The sequence below is a fragment of the Nyctereutes procyonoides genome, unplaced genomic scaffold (genome assembly GCF_905146905.1).
Source record: "Nyctereutes procyonoides isolate TBG_1078 unplaced genomic scaffold, NYPRO_anot_genome, whole genome shotgun sequence".
Lineage (NCBI taxonomy): Eukaryota > Metazoa > Chordata > Mammalia > Carnivora > Canidae > Nyctereutes > Nyctereutes procyonoides.
In genome coordinates, this window is record NW_026575082.1 from 35,648,819 (window position 1) to 35,675,288 (window position 26,470).

The 26,470-nt window shown below is 35.9% G+C and overlaps 1 protein-coding gene across 1 annotated transcript in view; it reads left to right on the top strand.

Moving 5' to 3' along the window:
- Positions 1-26,470, top strand: part of LOC129514645 (low-density lipoprotein receptor-related protein 1B) — a 1,831,349-nt gene that overhangs the window by 1,479,368 nt on the left and 325,511 nt on the right. The window contains exon 42 of the mRNA XM_055333402.1: positions 24,093-24,282. Coding sequence (XP_055189377.1) covers positions 24,093-24,282 — 190 coding nt within the window. The remainder of the gene's footprint in view (positions 1-24,092; positions 24,283-26,470) is intronic.

A 26,470-nucleotide genomic window follows, 5' to 3' on the forward strand; every position in this document is an offset into this window, starting at 1 on the left:
GAAGTCCCAATAGTTCATTTTTGCTTTGGTTTCCGATGCCTTCATAGATGTATCTTGCAAGAAGTTGCTGTGGTCAAGTTCAAAAAGGTTATTGCCCGTATTCTCCTCTAGGATTTGATGGATTCTTATCTCACATTTAGATCTTTCAACCATTTATCTTTGTATAAGGTATAAGAAAATGGTCTAGTTTCATTCTTCTGCACGTGGCTGTCCAATTTTCCCAGCACCATTTATTGAAGAGACTGTCCTTTTTCCAGTGGATAGTCTGTCCTGCTTTGTCGAATATTAGTTGACCATAGAGTTGAGGGCCCATTTCTGGGTTCTCTGTTCTGTTCCACTGATCTATGTGTCTGTTTTTATGCTAGTACCACACTATCTTGATGATCACAGCTTTGTAGTACAACCTGAAATCTGGCATTGTGATGCCCCCAGTTCTGGTTTTCTTTTTTAATATCCCCCTGGCTATTTGGGATCTTTTTTGATTCCACAGAAATCTTAAGATAATTTGTTCCAACTCTCTGAAGAAAGTCTATGGTATTTTTTTTAGAGATTGCATTAACTGTGTAAATTGCCCTGGGTAACATTGACATTTTCACAATATTAATTCTTCCAATCCATGAGCATGGAATATTTTTCCATCTCTTTGTGTCTTCCTCAATTTCTTTCAGAATTGTTCCATAGTTTTTAGGGTATGGTCCTTTACCTCTTTGGTTAGGTTTATTCCTAGGTATCTTATGCTTTTGGGTGCAATTGTAAATGGGATTGACTCCTTCATTTCTCTTTCCTCAATCCCATTGTTAATGTAGAGAAATGCCACTGATTTCTGGGCATTGATTTTGTATCCTGCCACACTGCCGAATTGCTGTATGAGTTCTAGCAATCTTGGGGTGTAGTCTTTTGGGTTTTCTTTGTACAGTATCATGTCATCAGCGAAGAGGGAGAGTTTGACTTCTTCTTTGCCAATTTGAAGACCTTTTATTTCTTTTTGTTGTCTGATTGCTGAGGCTAAGACTTCCAGTACTATGTTGAATAGCAGTGGTGAGAGTGGACATCCCTGTCTTGTTCCTGATCTTAGGGGAAAGGCTCCCAGTGTTTCCCCATTGGGAATGATATTTGCTGTGGGCTTTTCGTAGATGGCTTTTAAGATGCTGAGGAATGTTCCCTCTATCCCTACACTCTGAAGAGTTTTGATCAGGAATGGATGCTGTATTTTGTCAAATGATTTCTTTGTATCTATTGAGAGGATCATATGTTCTAGTTTTTTTCTCTTGTTGATATGATCTATCACGCTGATTATTTTACAAGTGTTGAACCAGCCTTGCATCCCAGGGATAAATCTCACTTGGTCATGGTGAATTATCTTCTTAATGTACTGTTGGATCCTATTGGCGAGTATCTTGGTGAAAATTTTTGCATCCGTGTTCATCAGGGATATTGGTTTATAATTTTCCTTTTTGGTGGGGTCTCTGTCTCGTTTTGGAATCAAGGTAATGCTGGTTTCATAGTACGAGTTTGGAAGTATTCCATTTCTTTCCATCTTTCGGCACAGCTTTAGTAGAAATAGGTATTGTTTCTTCTATAAACATTTGCTACAATTCCCCTGGGCAGCCCTTTGGCCCTGGACTTTGTGTCTTGGGAGGTTTTTGATGACTGCTTCAATTTCCTCCCTGGTTATTGGCCTATTCAGGTTTTCTATTTCTTCCTGTTGCAGTTTTGGTAGTTTGTGATTTTCCAGAAATGTGTCCATTTCTTCTAGATTGCCCAATTTATTGTCATATAGCTGCTCATAGTATGTTTTCAAAATTGTTTGTATTTCCTTGGTATTGGTTGTGATCTCACCTCTTTCATTTGTGATTTTATTAATTTGAGTCTTTTTTTCTTCTTCAGAAGGCTGGCTAATGGTTTATCTATCTTATTAATTCTTTCAAAGAACCAACTCCTGGTTTTGTTGATCTGTTCTACAGTTCTTCTGGTCTCTATTTCATTGAGTTCTGCTTGAATCTTTATTATCTCTCTTCTAATTGGTGTAGGCTTTACTTGCTATTCTTTTTCCACTCCTTTAGGTGCAAAGTTAGCTTGTGCATTTGAGTTTTTTTTTTTTCCAAATTTTTGAGTGAGGCTTCATTGCTATGTATTTCCCTCTTAGGACCGCTTCTACAGTATCCCAAAGATTTTGTATGGTTGTATCTCCATTTTCATTAGTTTCCATGAATCTCTTTAATTCTTCTCTAATTTCCTGGTTGATCCTTTCATCTTTTAGTAGGATGCTCTTTAACCTTCATGGTTTGAATTTCTTCTAAATTTCTTCTAGTGTTTGAGTTCTAGTTTCAAAGCATTGTGGTCTGAAAATATTCAGGAGACAATTCCAATCTTTTGGTATCAGTTGAGACCTGATTTGTGACCCAGTATGTTGTCTATTCTGGAGAAAGTTCCATGTGTACTTGAGAAGAATGTGCATCCAGTTGCATTCAGATTGAAAGTTCTGTATACCTCTGTGAAATTGATGTCATCTGGTGTATCATTTAAGGCCCTTGTTCCTTTGGTGATATTCTGCTTAGAATATATGTCATTTGCTAGAAGTGCTGTGTTGAAGTCTCCTACTATTAGTGTATTATTATCAAAGTATCTCTTGTCTTTGGATATTAATTGATATACTTGGCAGCTCCCACATTAGGGGCATAAATATTCATGATTGTTAGATATTCTTGTTGGATAGACCCTTTAAGTATGATATAATGTCCCTCTTCATCTCTTACTATAGTCTTTGGTATAAACTTTATCTAATATGACGATTGCTACCCCAGCTTTCTTTTGAGGACCATTTGAACGGTAAATGGTTCTCCACCACTTCATTTTCAGGCTGTAACTGGCTTTACGTCTAAAGAGTCTCTTGTAGACAAAATATAGATAGGTCTTGCTTTTTATCCAGCCTGATACCCTGCATCTTTTGATTGGATTATTTAACCCATTCACATTCAGAGTAACAATTGAAAGATATGAATTTAGTGTCACAGTATTACCTATACAGTCCCTGTTTTGTGGATTGTTTCTTTGGGCCCCCTCTTTCTTTTAAAGGGTCCCCCCTTAATATGTGTTGCAGAGCCAGTTTGGTGGTCACACATTCTTTCAGTTTCTGCCTATCCTGGAAGATCTTTATCTCTCCTTCTATTCTGAATGAGAACCTTGCTGTATAAAGTATTCTTAGCTGCATGTTCTTCTCATTTAGTACCCTGTGTATATCACACCAACCCTTTCTGGCCTGCCAGGTCTCTGTTGAGAGGTCTGCTGTTAATCTGATATTTCTCCCCATAGAAGTTAAGAATCTGCCTCACACTGCTTTATGAATTATCTCTTTATCTTTGAAATTTGCAAGTTTCACTATTAAATGTCAAGGTGTTGAACAGTTTTTAGTGACTTTGGTGAAGGTTCTATTTCTTGGATCTGAGTGCCTGTTTCCTTCCCCAGATTTGGGAAGTTCTCAGCTGCGATTTGTTCAAATATACTTTGTGGTCCTCTCTCTCTCAGCCTCTTCTGGAATCTCAATTAGATGTACATTCTTCTTTCTTAAGCTATCATTTATTCCCCAAAATCTTTCCTCATGGGCTCTTAATTGTTTTTTCTCCTTTTTCCTCAACTTCCTTCCTTACCATCAACTTGTCTTCTGTCACTCACTCTCTCTTCCACCTCATTAACCTTAGCAGTTAGAACATCTAGTTTGGATTGCATATCATTTAATCTATTTTCAATTTTTGGCTTATTAGATATCAATTCTTCTGTAACAGAGTCTCTAGAGCTACTTCCTCTTTTTTCCAGAGCCACCAGTAGCTTTATAATTGTACTTCTGCATTGAATTTCTGATAGCGTATTGAAATCCAAATTCTTTAACTCTGGCAGCGAGTGTTGTTTCTGGTTCTTTCTTTTGTGGTGAATTCTTCCTCCTAGTTGTTTTGTTCAGTGCAGAGTGGCTGTATGAGCAGGGTGAGTCAAAAATATCAACCACAACCTAAATAAAATACACCGTAGATGCTTCTGAAGTGATCAGAGAGCAGAAAATTAAAAGAAGAATAGTACAAAATAAAACAAAAGGACCAGCAAAGTGAAAAACAAATTCTAAAACAAAGTAGTAAAAGTAAAAAGTCAAAAACCAAACCAAAAATGAAGAAAAAAAGTAAAAGAAAATAAAAAAGGCAAGGAAAAGGGGGGAAAAAAGAAAAAAATACGGGGGATGGTGGTGGTGAGGAATTGGTAGCAGAGGGAGAATGTAGTCTACCTGAGGGGTCCTAGAGGATGATCCTGTAGGTTCTGAGTGTATTTTATCTGTATGTTAGAAGATGCTCAATCCCAAATTCATGTAAACCAGCAATACTTAGAGAAAGCCCCAACATTGACCATGAAAACATAGACAAGATAAAAGAAGGGGGCAGAATGGAAATGAAGAGAGAATATAATTTCATAGAATGAACCAACATGGTTTTCCACTTGGTTCTGGGTGTGTGACGGTTGTGTTTTAGAAGGTACTAACTTCTGCCATTGTAAAACAAAATGCGGCAGAAAAAAACAAAACAAAAGAAAACAAAACAAAAAAACCCAAAAACAAAGCCCATATCTCATATTTCTATGAAAATTGAGTATGTTGAAGGGAATCCAGAAGTGAAAAATACATTTATTTATTTTTTTTGAAAAATACATTTAAGACCTATAATTGTAAAAATATGAAAGCAAAAAGAAAAACAAAACTAAAAAATGAAGAGCTGGTAAAATATTGTAGTTAAGGTGGGAAAAGAGAAAAAAATGCAAATTTTTAGTCTGATATAACAGAGTTGTGACGGAAAAAGGGAAAAAAAATTAAAAAGGGGAGGAACCCTCTAGTTCTATATACTATATTCCCTAGATTTTCCTTAGGTTCTGGAGCTTTCCAGCGCTACTTAGTCCAGAACTTGCTCTTCCCCTGTCCTTCCAGCTGGTCTCTCGGAGGCGGGGCCTGCGGTGCTGCGTCTCAGGTGTGCGCCCCTGGGGGATGCCCCGCCCCCGCCAGGTGCCGGCTCGGTGCGCGCCGTTGCCCCCCAAGCCCGTGTTCCCCTGGGATCGCTCCTGGGAGCCCCCGAAGGCAGCAGGGCACAGCCCCCTCCCCGGGGCCCCCGCCCGACCCCCGGCTTCCCCTGAGGCCCCGGGGTGCGCTCCAGCCCTGCCCCGAGATGGGCCGCGGTGGGGGTGCGCTCTCCCCCGGCGCCCTCCTCTGCTCGTGACCCCGGGACCTGGGGGCTCCCCCGCCCTCCTGCCGGCCTGCCCGACCCCCTGCCGACGCCCTGGAGGCCTTTCCCTCCGGGGAGAGGAGGGCGGGGTGGAAAGTTCCCGCTTCCCGGGGGCTGGGCCTGCCTGTCCCGGAGGCTCTCTCAGGGCCCCCCTTTAGCCCGACTCCTTCAGGAGCCCCTCCCCCTCTTGAGTCTTTTTTTAGTTTTAAATCTTCCTACATTATTAGAAGTGAAATCTTTTCTCTGTGTAGCATTCCAGCTGGTCTCACTTTAAATTTCAGGTCAAATTCCTCAAGACTTTTTGTTACTGAATCCCAAGCTTAACTGCCCGGCTCAAAAGGCCTATGCTTAAGACTGACTTTTTTTTTTTTTTAAGATTTTATTGTTTATTCATGAGAGACAGAGAGGGAGAGAGAGGCAGAGACACAGGCAGAGGGAGAAGCAGGCTCCATGTAGGACCCCGAAGCAGGACTCGATCCCCGACCCCTGGGGTCACGCTCTGGGCTGAAGGCAGACACTCAACCGCTGAGTCACCCGGGGATCCCAAGACCGAATTTTGATTGGGAAGGAATATGAGCTTTGTTCAGGAGCCCTGCCACCTGGAGAGGAGGACTCTTGTCCAAAGGCCATCTCTGAGGTTTCTGGCTGGCCCAGTGGCTTTTAAAGGTGTTTAGGGTAGTTGATCAGCACAGGGGGTGCAGTGGTCTGTAACATTTCTTGATCACACAGACTGGATGGTGCCAGCTATGTTGTCTCAGTATTTTGTGCTTGTGCCAGGGGGTCTGTTTCCTTATTGCTCTGTGGGGCCAGGGAGAGGTTGTAAAAAGGTATCTGGTCCCTGTTTTGTGATTGCAAGAGTGGTCTGTTATTTCTAGGAAAGTATGCATGATCAATAGATAAACAAAGGAAGGTTAATCAATCATGTGGGCTCAGAGCATTTGCTAAAGTTTAAAGACTGCTAAGTTAGCCAGAGGGGCTGAGGCAGCTTCATTGGGATCATTGAATACTGAAAGAAACCAAAGGATATGACATAGTATATATGAATTGATAGTGTAAATAAAAGAACTGTTGGATGTGTTTCATAAACTCCTGAGGATAGAATTTTGGTTCCTAAAAAATTTAATGTTGCTTGTAAAAATAATTTTCTGGCAACAAATTTTTAAAGTAATAGTGAGTTGACAATTTTTTGCAATGATATTATTTCTTAATATTTGTACCTGAATCATTTATAAATGCAACCTTCAAAAATGAGCATACAAATTTTGAAACCACATCAAATCGTTCTTTAGATGGGTTGTAATGATAAATCCTTAAGTTTCAGTTTATGCAGTCTCGGATATTGATTGCTTGAATACATGTATAATTTAGAAATGAATTAAAAGGATTTAATTCATTTAAATAGGATTAAAGAATGATTTTTAAAGCATAAGCACTATAAGACTACAACAATAGATTGAACAAAGAGATTATTTTAATTGACAGTGTCAGAGCCTGAAAGTTTTTATGATGGCATTTAAAATTAGATATGTGAATGACTTTCTTAAGATCTGTTTCAGTAGTGTGTGTGTGTGTGTGTGTGTGTGTGTGTGTGTGTGTGTGTGTTAAGTTTAACATACTTATTTCTGGCTCATGCAAGGTCTGAAGAGAGTTTGCTGACATCACAAGGCAATTCTCCCCCATGGATTGACTGCAATGTAGAGTGCTCCCAGTTCTCTCTACCATAGCAAGCAGCTTCCGAGATCATCCTGGCAGGGCAAGAGAGATTATCGAGAACTTACCCTGCTCTTCCCTGCTTTACCTTAGAAATGATATATACCTCTCGCATTTATTACCTATTTGCCAGAATTAACTAAGTTACAATCAGCTGAGAAACAGAGGGCAAGAGGGTGTTCCTAGAGCAACAGGTAGCCACATTAATATTTGAACAAAGAAAATGGAATCAGGGAAGAATAGTATTAGACATGAGAAAAAATACAATATAATGAGTAACCCATTCTTAAGTAATTCTGCCTCAAACCATTGTTGTGAATTGTTTTCCTCCAACAAGGTTTATGTTTTAGTTAGATCGGTGTGTCTGAATATCACAGCATATTATTAAATTTTGATAATATAAAGGGAAAATATGGGTCCAAGGAAATGGTATTATTGTCGTTATAAAATATATATATATTTTTTTTGAAAATAGGCTCCACACCCAGTTTGGAGCTCAACACTGAACCTGTACTCACAACCCTGATGCCAAGACCCTGAGATCAAGACCTGAGCTGAAATTAAGAGTCAGTTTTGAGAGTTGGTTACATTTATCGATTTCAGTTTGTACTGAGTGATTTTAAAACAATAATTTGGTAATTTTTAGTAGATTTTTTTAGTAAAGAAGAAGTTTAAAAGTCAGATATTCTCTGGTGTGCCTGGGTGGCTCAGTTGATTAAGCAGCTAACTCTTCATTTTGAGTCAAGTCATGATCTCAGGGTCCTGGGATCTAGCCCCAACTGGGGCTCCATGCTTAGCAGGGAGTCAGCTTGGAGATTCTCTCTCTCTACCTCTCTCTTTTCTCTATTTCTCTCTAAAATAAATAAATAAGTCTTTTTTAAAAAAATCACATATTCTCCATCCCCATTTAATTGCTCTACATTTAATTTAAAAATTAATTTTTGAGCATTTTATTGGAGAATTTGCCTATCAATACAAGGTTCTGGACATACAAAAATTACTAATTACTAAGACAATATACAGCCTATTTTGGATTCTAAGCGGTCAACCCCAGACAGTGCTTCTGCATATAATAAGGGATCTTTGAGGAGCTTGAGACTTACTTAAGGAAATAGACATGAAAGCTATTATTATGCAGTTTAAGTATGAAAATAGAAGTATAGGGTTAATAGAGAAGTGGGAAGAGATGAGAGAAGTGACAATATGAAAAAGGCATCTTGAGAAGATATTTTCTGAGCACTTTCTTTCTTCCTTTCTTTCTGTGAGATTTTATTTATTTGAGAGAGAGAGAGAGAGAGAGTACAAATGGGTGGAGGAGCACAGGGAGGAGCAGACTCCCCTCTGAACACAGAGTCCAACACAGGCTCAATCCCAGGATCTTGAGCTCATGATCAGATGAGGGCAGATGCTTAAGGAACTGAGCTACCAGGCACCCCTCTGAGGACATTCTTTCCATGTAAATGAGAATTTCAATGATTGGAGTAGTAAGAGAAAAGCATTATGATATTTTATTTTACTTTGATAGGAAGGAGAAAGTTTCTGCAAAAAAAAACAAACAAACATTTTTGGCATCTCTTTTTAAAGTTTATTTAATCTAGATGGTAAGAGAACATGATCTAAATCTACAACCATAATTTAGACATTCTAAGCATGACAGTCTAAAGCTATGCATGGGGAAATACATGGGAAATGCACAGCTTTAGACTCTTGTCTTACATTCTCCTTGAATTCATATCACCAGTAATGTTTCTAGTCAAGAAGCCTAAATAAGTAATAGATATTATATGGGAGATTTTGCAGAAAGATGTAACATGTTTTCATTAAACACAACACAGCATATTCCCAATTAGATCTCAGCATTTCCTTGTTCAAGTTTCTCTCTCCAGCTATTACCTTAGAACTTTTTCTTCTCTTCAATCACACAGCACTAAAAAATCTACTTTATTTCCCTAAGCAATTCAGCTGTCATACTCTGGTCTTCTTTTCAACAAGGAAAAACAGAAAGTCTAATTTACCCTCAAATATGTTCCTCAGGACATCTCTTCACCTCTTTCTGTAAGTGGTTTATCTAGTTACTTATAATAAAGAGGTTTCTTTTGAGAGGAAAATATTACTACTAAGAAGGAAAAAAAACAAAATACTCCATAAAGTCAGCAAGTATGCTTAAATTTCCTAAATTTTATTCTGAAATTAGAAGAATATAGAACTAAATATACAGATTTGGAGTCCAAAGATAAACAAAGCCAGGTATACATTAAAGTGGTAAGGGTATCTTTTAATCAATAATGTTCTATTGTAAAATGTAAGAAAGTCCAGGATTAACTGAACTCTGATTTGTACACAATTACTGAGTGGCTTAAAGGAAGAGTGAGGGAATAAGGAGTGGGGTGAGCAGGGGAAAGAAAATGAAGAATTGCAGAGTTGGTCATTGTAAATTCTATCAGGCCAGCTGTGTCTGTTGCTGCCAATTATGAAAGTTAAGATTCTATTCTCCCACAGAGACTAAAAGCATAGTCCCTATTTTACCTGATAGTTGCATTTCAAACCAATAGCTTTCACATCCTTGAGAATGACATCCCTGAGTTATAGGCGATACATATATTAAAAGCGACAGAAGAAGGATTCTTCTCTTTTTATTAAAAAAAGGCTCTTTTTATTAAATGCTCTAAGGAGTAGGTCAGGACCTCTTAGCAAGTGTTGGTTAGAATATACAGTAAATTCTTTTGGCACCCTTGAACTTTCTCAAGCTGGCACTTTAAGGGGATTTAGTTCATTCTAAGGATGCTGCCTTTGAGCTGTAGGAAAAGAGGTTAATGTTTGTTTAGTTCTTTAGCATGGGGAGAGGGAGTGAATGAAATAATTTGTGCTGAGAGTCTACAGTTTTTTGTTTTTTTGTTTTTTTTTTAAAAGATTTTATTTATTTATTCATGAGAGACACATAGAGAGACAGAGACACAGGCAGAGGAAGAAGCCAGCTCTATGCAGGGAGCCTGACATGGGACTCAATCCTGGGTCTCCAGGATGAGGCCTCAGGCTGAAGGTGGCGCTAAACTGCTGAGCCATGTGGGCTGCCTGAATCTAAAGTTTTTAAAGGCCAGGGTTGAGGGCTAGTCCAGAAGAGGGCTCAGAAGAGATTGGCTAAGAGAGACTCTGTCATAAGATAGTGTTTTATAGTTGAAGCCATAAGCTGTCTTCTGTTCACTAAGAGCCATGGGGATCACTCATAATGGGAAATAGGAGGAGAGAGCTGTAAGAGAGAGAGACAAGAATGTACACAATTATGAAAGTCAAGCAAGGAAAGAATTATGGGAAGAAATAAAAAGACTGAGACACTGTGAAGGTGACATATAAATCACCATGATGTCACTGATGTGTGCTAAGGAGAGCAAGAGGCCAAGCTAAAGTTGTACTAGATTAATTTGGTCCATAATTCTTCCTCTTCCTCCAATCATCTTCCATATTCTAAAGAGAAGTCAAGAAAGTAAGTTGAAGAATGATCCAGATTTAGAGGAAAGAGAGAAAAACATAAAAATTGAGGCTAGTAGTAAAGATATCATTAAATTGGTTGACCATGTTGATCATTTTTGGTAGGCCACCTATCATAGTCTGAGTACAGTGATTAATTGTATGATGAAAGACAGATTTCATACTCAAACTTTGGGGTACAAACATTATGTTCAGTTATAATGAAAACATTGACAAATAAGAAGGTAAGGGTTGGGAGAGGATAACAGCCAAATTGAAGCCCAGAAGTGGTATTGTTGAATGTGACACCTATTGAGTAGAGAAAGTCATAGCAGTTGAGAAATACTAAGGATTAATAAATAAAAGGCCTGATAAATAAAGTTACGTCACTAAGGATGATGACAATGGAAATGAGGGTAGGAAGTGGGGACATTTTAAAAGCATATTCAGAGAAGACTATAAAAACTAAAGCTAGTGAGAAATATAAAATTTAAAAATGAGTTGCATAGACTCAAATGATTTCATTAAAAAGTAGGTGGAAATTTGAAGATATTTTAATTAAAATGCTTGTGTGACTTAAGGAAATGTGATGATGTAAACTTGCTCAGAAAATCATATGTACCTCCCTGAATTTTTGTAATTCTTATAATCTACACTATGTAATTTGGCATTTAATTAATAGCAAGTTAGTGGGGACAAAAAAAAAGGTTTTCTTCTAGTAGATTCTAGTGTCCTCCTTTTTATGTATTTCCTTCTTTATGGTGCTGAGGATATAGTGAATACTCAATAAATAATTCTCCTTGCTTGTAATTGGGATAATTGCAGGGAATTCAATACTATTGTTATTTTACTTTAAACATTAAATGTGTGTATATTTATATACCTTCCACTCCATTTAAACATGTGTAAAGCAATTTAATTTAATTAAACCACCTTTCAATGGGGGATATCTACTAAGGCGAGCCTCTGTATTTCATATTGATATTTTTAGTTGGTAGGCTAAATGGCTTTTTTGGAGGGGTGCATTATGGTATTTTGATATTGTGTGCACAGGGGTGCCTGAATGGCTGAGTCAGTAAAGCATCTGACTCCTTATTTCAGCTCAGGTCATGATCTCATGGGTCATGAGATGGAAGGAGTTGCTTGAAATTCTCTCCCTCTGCCCATCCCCTGCTAGTGCACACACTCCTCTAAAATAAATAAATAAATCTTTAAAAGAAAATTTTGTGTTTATGTACAATGTATAGTATTTCAAAGTAATCTTGCTATACTATGCAACAAATATATTCTCAATATATCACCCAGTTTTTAAAGGATTAGAGAATAATCTCCCTTTATTTAAATAAAATTCTTAGTATTTTTTTGTATTGAGTTGAAGGCAAAAACAATATTATTTCCTAGAGATCAAATATTTCTTTGCATCTCTTAAGTTCCTTTTTATTTCCAGTAATAGTTTCCATCCTTTTTCTTTGCAAAATTTGGCCATAGAGAATTAAGCCCCTTTTCCACAATGCCTGTCATCTGGAATAGCCTTTCTCTACATTCCTGCTACATAACTGCTTATCTTAAAAAAAAAAAAAATCACTTCTACTCAGTCTTTACTTCTTTTCCTATGTCTCTCTATCCTTGTTTCTTTTTATGTAAAAATTTAATATTTTCTAATTGCTTAATTTTCCAGTAGTCTCATACCTTTTCCACCTAAAAGATTATCAAATACTTACATTATCAACCTACAAGCAATACTAAGACTCAAAGATACACTATGTTGTTTTTATGTATGTATGTATTTATTTATTTATTTATTTATTTATTTATTTATTTATTTATGAGAGAGAGAGAGAGAGAGAGAGAGAGGCAGAGACATAGGCAGAGGGAGAAGCAGGCTCCATGCTGATGTGGAGCCTGATGTGGGATTCAATCCCGGGTCTTCAGGATTGCGCCCTGGGCCAAAGGCGGGCACCAAACTGCTGCGCCACCCAGGGATCCCCACTATGTTGTTTAAATGGTTGAACTTATTCTAAAGGATGAGTATAGATAATCTGAAGACCAACTTCTTATAATAAAGAAAATATTTTATATATACAAATGTAGATTGTATTCTCTTAGAGTTAGAAACCTACTCCTATAACAACTGTCATTTCTACTTTACTTGTAGAAAATGGAAATGATAATTTATTCAACAGGCATTAATGTTGCTAAGCATAATTGGTTATAGCCTTGTTTAGAACAATGCAATTAATAATAATAATGATAATAATAATAATAATAATAATAATAATGCTGACTTCTATTAGCCCTTTGTACTAGGCACTATTTTTAAACCTCTACATATGTTAACTCATATAATCATCCCAAATGCCTTATGAATTTGGTACTATAATTATTCCCACATTACAAATGAGGAAATGAAAATACAGAAAAATTAAATGAATTGCCCATAGTTGTATAACTGGTAAGTGATATTTCAGGGATTCAAAACCATTATCTGAATCCAGAGTTTGTGCTCTTACTTATTACTGTGCATGTTTTCTAATATATTTGGTCTTACACATATAAGAATTAAAATATGAATACATAGATTCTGCCTTCAGTGGATTAATATAGTAGAAATTCATATTGATTTATTCCACATATAATTTCAGTTGCTTTTTCTGTGCCTGGAACTTTGTTCAGTGTTGGGGATACAACTGAGAACAAACCACTTATATTTCCTGCTCTTATTTCAATGTGGTGACAGACAAAAAGAACACAGATAGGAAGGGGCAAAGAAAAAGAGTACATAAGCACATAGATGCTTCTATGGGAATAGATCAGATAAGATAGGGGACAGAGTTGAAAAGAAGAGGACTCTAAATGAAACCTTAGATAATACCTGTATTTTAGAGGTTGGGTGGAAGGGTTGCTAGCAGAGGATTCTGGGAAAGAGATAGCCAGTGAGATAGGAGAGGATGGGAAAGAACATGTCAAACAAACAAGCAAACAAAGAATAACTCTTGAAAGGGTTTCAGGAGGAAGGCAGTCAACAACTGCTAAGTAACTAGATAAGATGAAAAAATGCATGGATTTACCAATTGAGAAATTGCTGGCTATCTTAAAAAGTGTAGTTTCAAGGTAGTTATAAAAGATGTCAGATGATCTGGTAAAATGGGAGACCTTTATGCTGTAAGAAAGAGCAGGGGACCAATGCCCTTGATAAACAGCACAAGTAGTGGACTTCCCTGTTTTAGGAAGACATTCATTTCTCTTAAAGGTAGGGGGCAGGATACAATGGAAATGGATCTGTAGGTTTGATGGGAATCTATGGATATATTTCTTTTCTTTTCTTTTCTTTATTTTATTTAAACACAATTTGTCAACATATAGAATAACACTCAGTGCTCATCTCATCATGTGCCCTCCTTATGGAATATGTTTCTGATGAATTTTAATATCAAATACAAAATACTTTGGAAATCCTGTACCTAATTTAATTGATTCCACTATTTTATTTTTTCCATCTAATTTTGTGCTTTCATCAAAGAATAATAGTATCTATTTAAAATATTAACAATGGAACACCTCATAAGTCAAAAAATTATGAAATGGGAGATTACTATGATATCAATCCCTTAAATTTATTCACTTGATAGTGTAAATGAATTTATATTCAAATTGTTAATGTCTTCATGAAATCTGCAATTAGAATTAAACATTTAGATTCTTTATATTTTTTAAAGATCTCTTAATTTGTTAATCTTGTAACTTTTTTTTAAATTTTATTTATTTATGATAGTCACACAGAGAGAGAGAGAGAGAGAGAGAGGCAGAGACATAGGCAGAGGGAGAGGCAGGCTCCATGCACCAGGAGCCCGATGTGGGATTCGATCCCGGGTCTCCAGGATCGCGCCCTGGGCCAAAGGCAGGCGCCAAACCACTGCGCCACCCAGGGATCCCTAATCTTGTAACTTTTTATTGGATTCCTAACAATAAATGTTCTAATATTGAAAGGCAAATTCAAATATGAATTTGAATACTATGAAGCATTTCACTTGGGATTACTATTGAAAAGATAACCCCTCAAAAAGACATGTTGCTTTATATCTTTGCTTAGTTTTTCTGTACTACTACAAATGACTACTTCATTTTTTTCTGAAGAGAACAAACTATTATATATTAAAAGCTTTTGATTTATTTTTAATTTTTAAAATTTATTTATTTGAGATAGAGAGCATGTACATGCAAGCGTGGGGAGGGGCAGAGGGAGAGAAACTTCAAGCAGACTCCCCACTGAGTATGGAGCCTGAGGTGGGGCTCATCAGAACCATGAGATCTTGATTTAAACCAAAACCAAGAGTCAGACACTTGAACAATTTATCTGCCCAAGCACCCGTACGTGAAAAGCTTTTAAAAGGAAAAGGGACTTGGAATCTAAAACTCAGGACAATTTATTGTTACTTTTGATTTTTTAAAGCCATTAAAAATATCTCATTTATTATTTAAATATATTTGTTCTAAGTATTATAATCATTCAGAAAATAATTATTATTTAATTTTAATTTTTCCATATAGCTAAAAACATAGATATTGTATCAAGTTACTTACATACATATGATAGGTAAAGAAACAAATTTAACATTAGAATATGGAAGGTTAGTTTGCACTGAGTCTTATATGTTTCAGACCAGTCATCTGATACAGTAGCTTTTAAAAAGCCAAGAACTGGGGGATCCCTGGCTCAGAGGTTTAGTGCCTGCCTTTGGCCCAGAGCGTGATCCTAGAGTCCTGGGATCGAGTCCCGTATTGGGCTCCCTGCATGGATCCTGCTTCTCCTTCTGCCTGTGTCTCTGCCTCTCTCTCTCTCTTTCTCTCTCTCTCTCTCTCTCTCTCTCTCTCTCTCTCTCTCTCTCTGTCTCTCCTGAATAAATACATAACATCTTAAAAAAAAAAAAAAGCCAAGAACTGGCAGAGCCACAAAGGATGTCTGGAATAACATTTTCTCCACTCCACTCTACCCCACAGAAATCCATCAATAAGAGAGAGCCAAGAAGCCAAAACAGATAATTTTGCTGTGAAACAGAATGGCATAGAAGGCATGGCATTGATTCAAGTCAGAGGTCTGAAATCACAAACTAAAGGGTCATATAAAAATAAACAAGCAAGGAAAAAAACAGGCAGAAGGCAGAATTAGGCAAGAGATAATTGTTGTAGAAGATGAGAGAATCCTGAAGGAGTAAGTGAGACTCTGAATCAGAAGTGAAGTGATGTTAGAAAAAGAATGGCTATCAGTGATGTTAATGAGATATCTGAAGAAGGAAAGGCAATGCTGAACAGAGGAAAAAGAAGAAGCCAAGGAGGATGAGGGGGAGGAGGAGGGGGAAGAAAAAGAGAAGAAAGAGGAGGAGGAGGACGGAAGAAAAAGAGAAGAAATACATACACTATTGGCTCAATAAAATGCTAGACTTCTGGTGCAGAAGTCAACATTGTAACTACTCTTAACTGGATTCAACTTAGAAGGCCCTAAGATTAGCAGAAGCTACATGTATGTGTTCAGTCTGATTAATTGTGCATACCACATTTATTATTTAACCAAACATGGACAATTGACAGATGTACATCAAGTACTTTCCATGAAATGATTAATTTGCCGCTAAAGGATAGCTCTCAAGCTGGATATAATGTCATGCTTCTCTTAAGGACCATGTATATTTATACTATTTATAGATACCCAAAGCCCTCATCTCTATGCCTTTATCAAAGCTGTGTTTTTAAAACTCTCATCTTTTCTTCCAGAAAAAAAAAAAGACCACTTTCTGTGGCCCATTAAAAATAATAGAAAGAAGTAAAGTATTAATCATTTATAAATTAGTATTTTTTTAAATTTATTTTTAAAGGGGTTGCAAGAAAGAGTTTTATTTTTTTACAAGCCTAGAGGAATGAGGACAAAGCCTCATTTTCTCCACAACATCAAGAGGTCTCTCTGTACTGTCCATCAAAATTAAATACAGCTATACAGATAGGTATTCAGCTTACATTACCATGTCTTTCCCTCTTTCTGAGACTGGAGATTTTATGATCTAACAGCTTAAGGACAGGGTATGTAATAGTCTCTTGGCAAGTAGATCATCTACCGTAAATCAGCTCTGCCCTTGGTCCAGTTGGGTTCCAGCTTTACCCTAGTGCAACAATGACACTGGCCACTCACTGCCTTACCTCTGTTACTCTGTGAAGAGTATTATTTACAAAAGTTATGTAACCAATGAATAGGTGAGGATGGCCTTACACCATGGGAACACATATCTAATGGGATATTGAGAAACTGGATCTTAGTTTGGATAAGAAGGCCTCCCTTTATCTTTGTATGATATTAAAAAATTATTATCTGTTCTGTTTGTAAAGGAATTGATGTTGAGACCATTTTGTATTGTATGGATTGATTAAGAGAAAAATGTTGGATTTTATCCAGACACTTTGGAAATAGGTAGAGACACCTGCTTCTCAAGAATATTTCAGTTGGTAACTTTGGCCTGAAGATTTACTGCATTCTCACAAAGGAAATGCGGATAGGTTCCAAGTGATTTTCTAATTATATCTCTCAAAGAAAGGCTGTACATAGAAGGTCTCCCAGCCTTTCCCTGGAGGGCGAAGTATGACATACTTGAGTGTTTTAGAAACCTTGGAGTTTATGTTTTGCCTGGAAGCCCTAGGCATTCCGATGTTAGTTTAATCTTCCTTGAGTCAGTACTTATCTCCAGTTACTCCTGAAGGAACAAGGAACGACACAACTATAATTAACCATATGCTCATTTTTTTTCATGGTTTAAATTTCTTTGCTTCCATTAGTGGTGAAACAAGATAAAGGCATTTGTTGAGACATGTCTGAATTTATAAAATTTTCAGCTGAATTTTAAGTTCAGGTAGAAACTAAGATCTTTAATGTTTTTAAACCTGAAAACACACACACACACAGACACACACATACAAGATTAAGGGGAAAAAAATACAGTCACCTAAAAGCTTCAAGCTGTTTCAATTTGCTTCAATACTCCCTTAGGGAAAATAATTCCTCTTTTTTTCCCCCTGGCAAACCCAAGTAAATAGTCCTGCTCTGTTATGCAACGTAAAGCAGGTACTGTCTTCTAACTTGGAAATAGTTGAGGTATTCTGGTTCCAGCTAATTAAAACCACTTTTGGGATAATAGTGAATGCTTATCTTTGTTCAAGATAGATTGCATGATTGCAAACAAGTTTGTTTTTAGAAAGAAAAACATGTTTTAGTACTCTTTTGAGGACAAAAGAGTAATGTAAAGCAATTACCCGTTCAGATCCTTTGAATGGGTTGTATCTCAAGAGGGATGAGGGCCTGAGGTTAACCACATTCTTGAAAGATATTTTTTATAATATTTTGTGCATAAGAAAGGTCAAATTCAGGTAGTCAAACATGGAGCAGTTGCCTAGGTACGTTCATTCACTGGAACCCCATCTTTAATGGCTACTTGGATTGACATCTTCTCTCCATTACATATTGACTAGCTATTTTTGTACATATCAGGCTATTAGTTTTGGTTTATTAATGCTTGCCATATTACTGAACTCTTAATAGTTTTCCAGCAGAACCTTTGTTTTCCAGGTATTTAGTCACAAAACAATACTTTCTTCCTAGTAGAATTGTCCCTTATTTAAACCTGTAGACTATCATATAGATTTTGATTTTTTTTTTTTTAGTTTTTAGTAAATCAGACTAGTAAAATATGTTGAGGTTTTTAAAAGTAAAGTATATAAGAACATAAAGATTTGGGGCAAAGTGTACAGATAAAAGCTGTTGCTGTAGTTTAGATGTGATCAGGGTTGCCATTTCCAATATTTGGCAGTCTCTAGTAGGCTATTTCCAATCTGAATGAATATCAGAAAGTTCAGATCTTACCCTGGCCAGTACCCTCTACTGATACCTATTAGGTATGTGATTTGTTAATGTCCTTACATAGTCTGAGGAAACAAAAATGAAAGCCTATATCTGAAAGATTTCAGATAATCATTTTATTTTATTTATTAATGTAAAAACAAAAATGTCTTCAAACCAGAAGGTGGTAGTCCAATTTATAGTAAGCAATCTACATTAATATCTATTAGAATCAGTTTATCAGTTGAATAGTTAGAAAAGGGAAATAACCCACAGAGTTAATCATTTGTAAAGTATTTTGGTAAAGTAGACTCAAGAGAAACTAGCAGGTATTTTAATTTCCTACAGTATCTGATGAAGGAACAGAAGGCTAGCAGAGGACAAAGTACAAGCTGACACTCCTCTAATACCCCCTCACTCCCCAGGAGGTGGGATGTGTGTGACATTCCTCAGGCACTCCTGGCTGCCATAAAGCTAAGGGAAAGGAAAAACAAATAGTTAACTTATAGAGATTGTAGTCCTATAGACAGGAGTCTCCCTCAGTTTAGAAAATGTCTTAGTGATTTGCAAGAAAAAAAAAAAGCATTCTTATCAATAACCTAACTTCCAGAAAGAAACTCCCAAGTATCTTAATGTTAATGCTTTACTAGAGGGAAAAACAACCTTAATTTGACAATGACAAGGCCTCTAATATCTCATAGGTCCTCTTTAGCATACAAAAATTCTTTTGAAAATTTCCCTTTTCTTTACCTTCCCCAACTCCCAAGTATATAATCAGCCACCCCTCACAAGCCAACCCCAAGCAGCACCTCTTCCTGCCCACGGGTCCTGTCCCCGTGCTTTAATAAAACCACCATTTTGCACCAAGGACAGACAGCTCAAGTATTCTTTCTTGGTCGTTGGCTCTGGACATCACCCCACTAAACCTCACCTATATTCTAAAACTACATCAGTATCCTCACTGGCTAATAAAATTAAAACACCCATTTTTGTCCACTGACATCATATACTATGCCTAGCAACCCTGTGGCTAGACTCATAATAGAAATGCAAATGTTCATTAAATTAGACCCTAAATTATATCCAATTTATTGATGCTTATTCTCATATTATTTTATACATTTCCTTCAAGAGTGCTCCTCGTTTGATCATCCATATACCATTTCACTCATTTAAAGTGTCTATTACTATTTTCAGAGTTGTGTAACCATAATAACCATCAATTTGACAGTATTTTCCACACCCCACTCTTCAGGAAAAGCTCATACCAATTAGCAATTACTTTTTATTCTCCCGCCCCATGCTGTCTAACCAATCACTGATCTATTTTATGCTTTCAAAGATGTAATGTAAAGGGAATTGTAGAATAAGTGCTCTAATGTGACTGGCTTCTTGTACTTAGTGTACTATTTTAATGGTTCATTCATGTTTTATCTTATATCATTTTTTCTTATTGCTGAAAAATATTCCATTGTATAGATATACCACAATCCATTCATCATTCAACAGGTGATTGATATTTGGGCTAGTTCTGCTTTTGGCCTTTATGAAAAAAATTGCACTGAACATGTGTGTCCATGTAGGTATACATTTTCATTTCTCTTGAGTATGGATCTACTAGTGGAATTATTTTGTCAAATGGTAATTATATATTTAACATTTGAAAAACTGCCACACTGTTTTCCACAGCAGCTGCACTATTTTATATTCCCACCAGCAATGTATGAGGGTTTCACGTCTTCCACATCTTTGCTAAAACTTGTTATTTTCTTTTAAAATTACAGTCATCATAATGAATGTGAAGTATGATTTTGATTTGCATTTCTTTGATGGCTGATAATATCAAACATGTTTTATGTTTTATCACCCATTTGTATGCCCTCATTTAGTACCTCGGTTGAAAATTGAACCTGCTCTCTGTCCTTAGATCCTGCAGACAAAATTAGGGTGCTTTATACTACTGATACAATTTCAAACAACAAACCTTCTGATACTTCATGGCTTTAGTAAATAAGCCAATGAGTAAGAGAATAGGATACTTCCAACAAGAGAGGCCTTGATGATGCTTTGCAGTTAGAGCATATCTTTGTTTTTATAGCACATCTTTAAAATAAATATTATTTTCCTGTTAATTTTGCCACAGGATTTAATCTGTGACTATTGTTCCAGCCAGATGAATGGCAATGTTTTGTACCTGTAGCTGCCTCCCGGGAAAATCTTTCATTGCCTTTCCCATTCTGTAAGCTCTTATCCTGAACACCATAAAGACAAGAAGGAGCTGTTGCCCCGTCTTGAGTGGTGATGAGATGAATGTGTGTTATTTATGAAGTCTTCTGGGTAGCTGTCAGAGTAGTTACTGGTGTGCCGGGCTGGTAGGATCAATTTCCTTGTTTATTTATGTGGAAATTAGAATCCAGGAAATGAAGTATAGCCATGGTTCTGAGCTACTTGCCTGCCTTGTATTTTTTAATGAACTGGCCTCCTCTTCTTACTTCTACAAAAACATATCAGGACCTCATTCATGCTTAGCCAAACCTAATTCCCAGCTCAAAGAAGGATGAAGGAAAGAGACCTCTTTCACTTTTTTTTTTTTTAATAAATGCATGGAATAGGAAGGTAGTATTTTTACTTGGTTGTGCATCACACTTTCAATATAATTATTTTGCTGAGGCAATAAGTATGGAGTTTCAAAAATAAGACTGATATATGTCAGAAAGATAATGCCCAATAAGTGATATATACATATATATATATATCAGAGTTTTATATATATATAACATATATATAACATATAACATATGATATATATATCAGATATATATATATATGTATATATATATATATATATATATATATATATATATATATATATAATGCCCATTCTCAGTCCATGAGTTCCAAAAGATGTTTAATTCTGTTTAATATTTGAGGGCTAGTTTACTGGATAGATAGGCATTTTACTTTAATTTTCAAACTACATAATTATCTTCCAAGACAAGTAACTCATAGTTCTTATTCTACCTTAATGTTCAAATATACACACATATACATACACACACAAACACCCAGGAACCCACATTGTGTGAAATAATCATAAAAATGACATGAATGTCTTATCTCAACTAAGATATTTTTCATGATTTTTAATTTTATAGATGTCTTTAATTGGCTCTATTAATGACAAATAAAATTTTTATAGAGAGATATCTTTTTGAGAAAAAAATGCATTACTGTAATACTTTGTAATGTAACATCAGACTATGATTAAGTGTACTGTCAGTAACTTTATATTACAAAAATAAAGTAAGAGATTGTACCTGGACAATGAAGTGTATTATGTATTCTAGTAAACCTGGACCTATATCATCTATGGAAAAAGACAGCTTCATCTCAATGGTGATACCAAGTGTTTTATTCCTGGTGTGCCAGGGGAAAGGTGGCTATGAAGAAGATCTGTGAAAACCAAGAGAGGGGGAAGATACAGAATGAGAATGGATGAATCTATGTAGATTTTTCCAGAGCTATGCCATTTCTCATTCTGTTTGTGAATGGTGAAGGAGCATAATGCTGCTTACTATAATAGAGTTAGCTTCATTTCTGACATGGTTTGAAAGTGTAAAAAATACAGCAGAATGGATAATTTTTTTAATTAATAATTAAAACGTCTTTAACCATTGTCAACCTCCCACTTCCTTACCTCAAGTAAGAACACCATGATTCATGTAAAAATAGTTGAACAGGGGGATCCTTGGGTGGCTCAGCAGTTTGGCGCCTACCTTTGGCCCAGGGCGCGATCCTGGAGTCCCCAGATCGAGTCTCATGTCGGGCTCGTGGCATGGAGCCTGCTTCTCCCTCCTCCTGTGTCTCTGCCTCTCTCTCTCTCTATGTCTATCATGAATAAAAATAAATATTTTATTAAAAAATAGTTGAACAGATTTTATTGTGATTGTATTTCATAATTTTCCTCATCATCTCTGGCCTAAGTTTCCCTACCCACATTAATTTCTTACATATTGTTTTGTTGAATGTTTGAGAGGAGGCCACTCAGAGTAAATTACCGGTTGTCCAATTCACCTAGAGTCAGACAAGTTGAAACTAATGAGTCATTTGTTTGATTCCATCTTTGTATAGTTGAGAATAGATGATAGGGGCTATAAACCCATCTCTAAATGGTAGTGCTAAAGAATACAGGCTTTTGGAAGCAGATGAACCTGTGTTAATAATCTTTAACTCTATCAGTCCTGTGACCATGGGGTTCAGTTTTCTTCTTAGGAAAAAAAAGAACAGTAAAACAAACTTCACAGAGTAGCTTTACAAATATATCGATGGATGCAAAATAGCACAATTCCTAGCAGAAAGACAGTGCCCAATAAATGGTAGCTAATAATTTTATTGTTAGTGGATTTTTCTCTGTTCTGTGTAGAAGAAAATAATGACAAAACTTACGTAAATGAAATCCAGTTAAAAGACTTTAATATTGTTTTGCACTCCCACTAAATCCTATTGATTGACCATGAAACTAAATATTTACCCATCTTAAACCTCAGAATAACCCTTTTTATCTACCTAATTTTAGAATAGCTGAATAATTCCTTTCAGGGATTCTTTGAGAGGAAAAACAGTAGAAAAGCTCTGCCTGTTATCATGCTAATTTCTTAGCATGACTGCCAAAGCTATATATATATATATATACCCTCTTCCTGAAATTAAACATCCTAAGCATAATAACTCTGAGAAAATAGACAACACAAAGGAAAACTGTAATAATTTGGTTATACTAAAAAAAGGTACTCAAAGCACCTCTGGAAAAAAAAAAAGAACTATCTTGTGTTATCCTAGTAATTAGGAATACAGTTCTAAGAAATAATTACTCTTGTTTTTCACATTGTCACTTTTATGTACTAGAATCTGTGTACTACCATTTATCTTCTCTGACAACATTTAAAGCATACATTAGCTGGTATTTAATTTCATTTTCTTTTATTTTTATATCACATTAGTTTAATAGAATCAAAGAACTTGCTACAATAACTTATTAAACATTCTCTACCATTGTTTGATAGTTGGAAGTGTGGTGTTAGATTTAGCTTTTCAATATTGTAGTTTCTGATATGTTTATTTTTCCTTGATGTCTTCAGATATAGTATCAAAATAAAGTTCATTATGATTATGTAACATGATTTTCAAAAGCATCTCTAAATTATTGCAGACTTTTTGAAAGTTAATGATTAAGATATGAAAAAAAGAGACACCATTTTCTTACATAAAAATCAATTGCTTATTTGAGATTTTTTTCTTGAGGGAGAGTGAGAAGTTTCAGTTTTTAATGATTTTGTGAGAACTGCTCTTGAGACAAGTATACCAGTTCATAGCTCAGTTTTTCTTTCTGTAATCAGCTATCAATTGTAGGCACCAAAATTATGTCTTTATTCTGGAGAGTTTTTGAATAAATGATTGTTAAAATAACATGTAAATATACGAATAATAATATATTCATTTATTCATTCTTGACAGAAAAGGCATTTAAGGTACTATATCTTTTTTTTTAAATTTTTATTTATTTATGATAATCACACAGAGAGAGAGAGACAGAGAGAGAGGCAGAGACACAGGCAGAGGGAGAAGCAGGCTCCATGCACCGGGAGCCGGACGTGGGATTCGATCCCGGGTCTCCAGGATCGGGCCCTGGGCCAAAGGCAGGCGCCAAACCACTGTGCCACCCAGGGATCCCAGGTACTATATCTTTTGTAGATAAAAGTGTAAATGTATTATTTTCCTTCCCCCAACAGATGTGGGTTCTGTTGAAGGACTTGCCTATCACAGAGCTTGGGATACACTATACTGGACCAGCTCCACTACCTCATCCATCACCAGACACACAGTGGACCAGACTCGGCCAGGAGCATTTGACAGAGAAGCTGTCATTGCCATGTCAGAGGATGACCACCCACATGTGCTTGCCCTGGATGAATGCCAAAAGTAAGAAACAGTGAATTGTTATTTCTTCATATGTCAAAGATTATCAAAATTATGTTAATTTTAAAATGAATTAACTTTTAAAATATAATTTTTCTTTGAAGTTCTCCTTTCCCAATTCATGAAGCTAATTCTTTAATAAGAGCATCGTTAATGTGAATAGTTAGAATTCAGACTTATGAAATGCTAGGTATCAACTCTGTGAGAATTGCAGCAAAAGCAAATGTAAATGATGAAAGGGAAAATAGAAACAATACTGTGTTGGAAAAGGTATTTGAAGAAGACATTAATGCATAGCTGATTGAAATGATAAATCTGAAAAAAGACTATTAACATGTATTGAAAACTAAAAGATATTTCTATAATCTAATTAAATGATTTTAACGAGTCTGTCCAATTGAAATATAGAGAAAATATAGAGAAAACAACAATAAATCTTTGTGTCCAGCTCTATTATCAAAAGACTTGACAGTCGTCTAAGTTGTTCACATGTGTTTGATGATATATTGTGCAGGCATTTATAATAATACTTATCAAGATTTCATGACAAGAAGAAATGCTCAGGCCATGATATAGAGAGAACAAAAACCAAAACAAATTAGAAGAAATTCATGTTTGAAGTGTATGCCATAAGGAAGCAATTGTATGAAAAAAAGAACAAAGTTGTGTTATATAGAACAAGGATATTTATGAAGTTCTACTTCCATATAGTAAGAAATTTGTTAACTACTGGAAAGTCCTTTTGTTCTTAAATTAATCAAATAACAGTCAGGTAACTCTGGCTTTCAGTAAGTAGAAATGAAGAGCTCTTTTTAGATGTGGTAAAGAAAAAATGAAGAATAAACAAAAACAATTACTGATAAACACTGACCCTGACCACTTGAAAGGAGGATTGCACAAATTCATCAGTGTGTGAATAACTACATCTGGATACTCTTCCAGAGCTAGAAATGAGATTAAATTTAATTCAATCAAATACCTTCATATTATAAATGAAGACTGAAGCTTGAGAGAAAGTTCCTCACACAGTTTTGGTGACTTAGTTCAGATGGACACAGGACTTCAGATGCCTAGGCAGAGCTGGTTCGGCTCACACCACTGATGTATCACAATACAGCTTCTTGTTAAATCAACTGCACTGATCTCGATGGTTCACCAGGAGAATCTTAGGACAATAATAAATATTCTGCAGCTAATCAAAGGAATTTCTAGACAATTTTGACATAAGCATGAGGGCAATCACTGATAATTTATATTATATATGATTAGTTTAACTGGTTTATCCTATAATATTCCTACATAAGCTAACATTACACTTCCATCTTGCATATCACTATATGCACTGTATGCACTATATGCACTGTAAATTGGAATTAAACATACCAAAATGTTTTCTTTTAAAAGCCACAGTATGTGGATAAAGCTACTATGTAACTTAAGAAAGTGAAATGCCATTTGTTTTTGCAAATTTACCCAGTCATTGGACAAAATATTTTTGACACAGGTTCATTTCGAATGCTTTTATATTCCGCAGGATAGATGGAAAGGCTATGAAACATTTTAACAAAGAGCATAGTTGACCCAGCTTTTCTCAGTTGGTAGAGGTTACATTTTAAATTAACAAGTAGAAAGATTTTGTTGTGACTTAAGTATTATTTAGTAATTGGTGTTTGCATAATACTCAAAAACCCCATATTGAAAACTTTTTTCAGTTGTAATTCTATATGACCTTTAAATGATCATACATAGGAATGATATATGCAATCTTGCTGTACATATGAAATATTATTTCAAATACTTTTTCTTTGTCAAAATATATTTAGCATATTTTTTCAAATAAGTAAAACAGCTTTCCTGATAGCCTCTCTGTCCCTTCCCCCTTCCTTCCTTCCTTCCTTCCTTCCTTCCTTCCTTCCTTCCTTCCTTCCTTCCTTCCTTCCGTTCTTTTTGCCATTCTGAGCAACAACTAGTCTTCAAATAAACTCTTAGGGAGTTTATTTATAAGCTCTTCTTTCTCTTCTTCTTTTTTTCTTCTTTCTCTTCTTTTACCTAAGAAGAGCTGCTTCCATAAATATAGGGACTAGAAACTGAAACTCTACAGACTCTCTAGTCTTCAAGTGACTTGTAAAGGCTTCCTCAAATTAGGTTGATAGACCACTGATTTAAAACATTCTATAAAATCTGTGAGTAA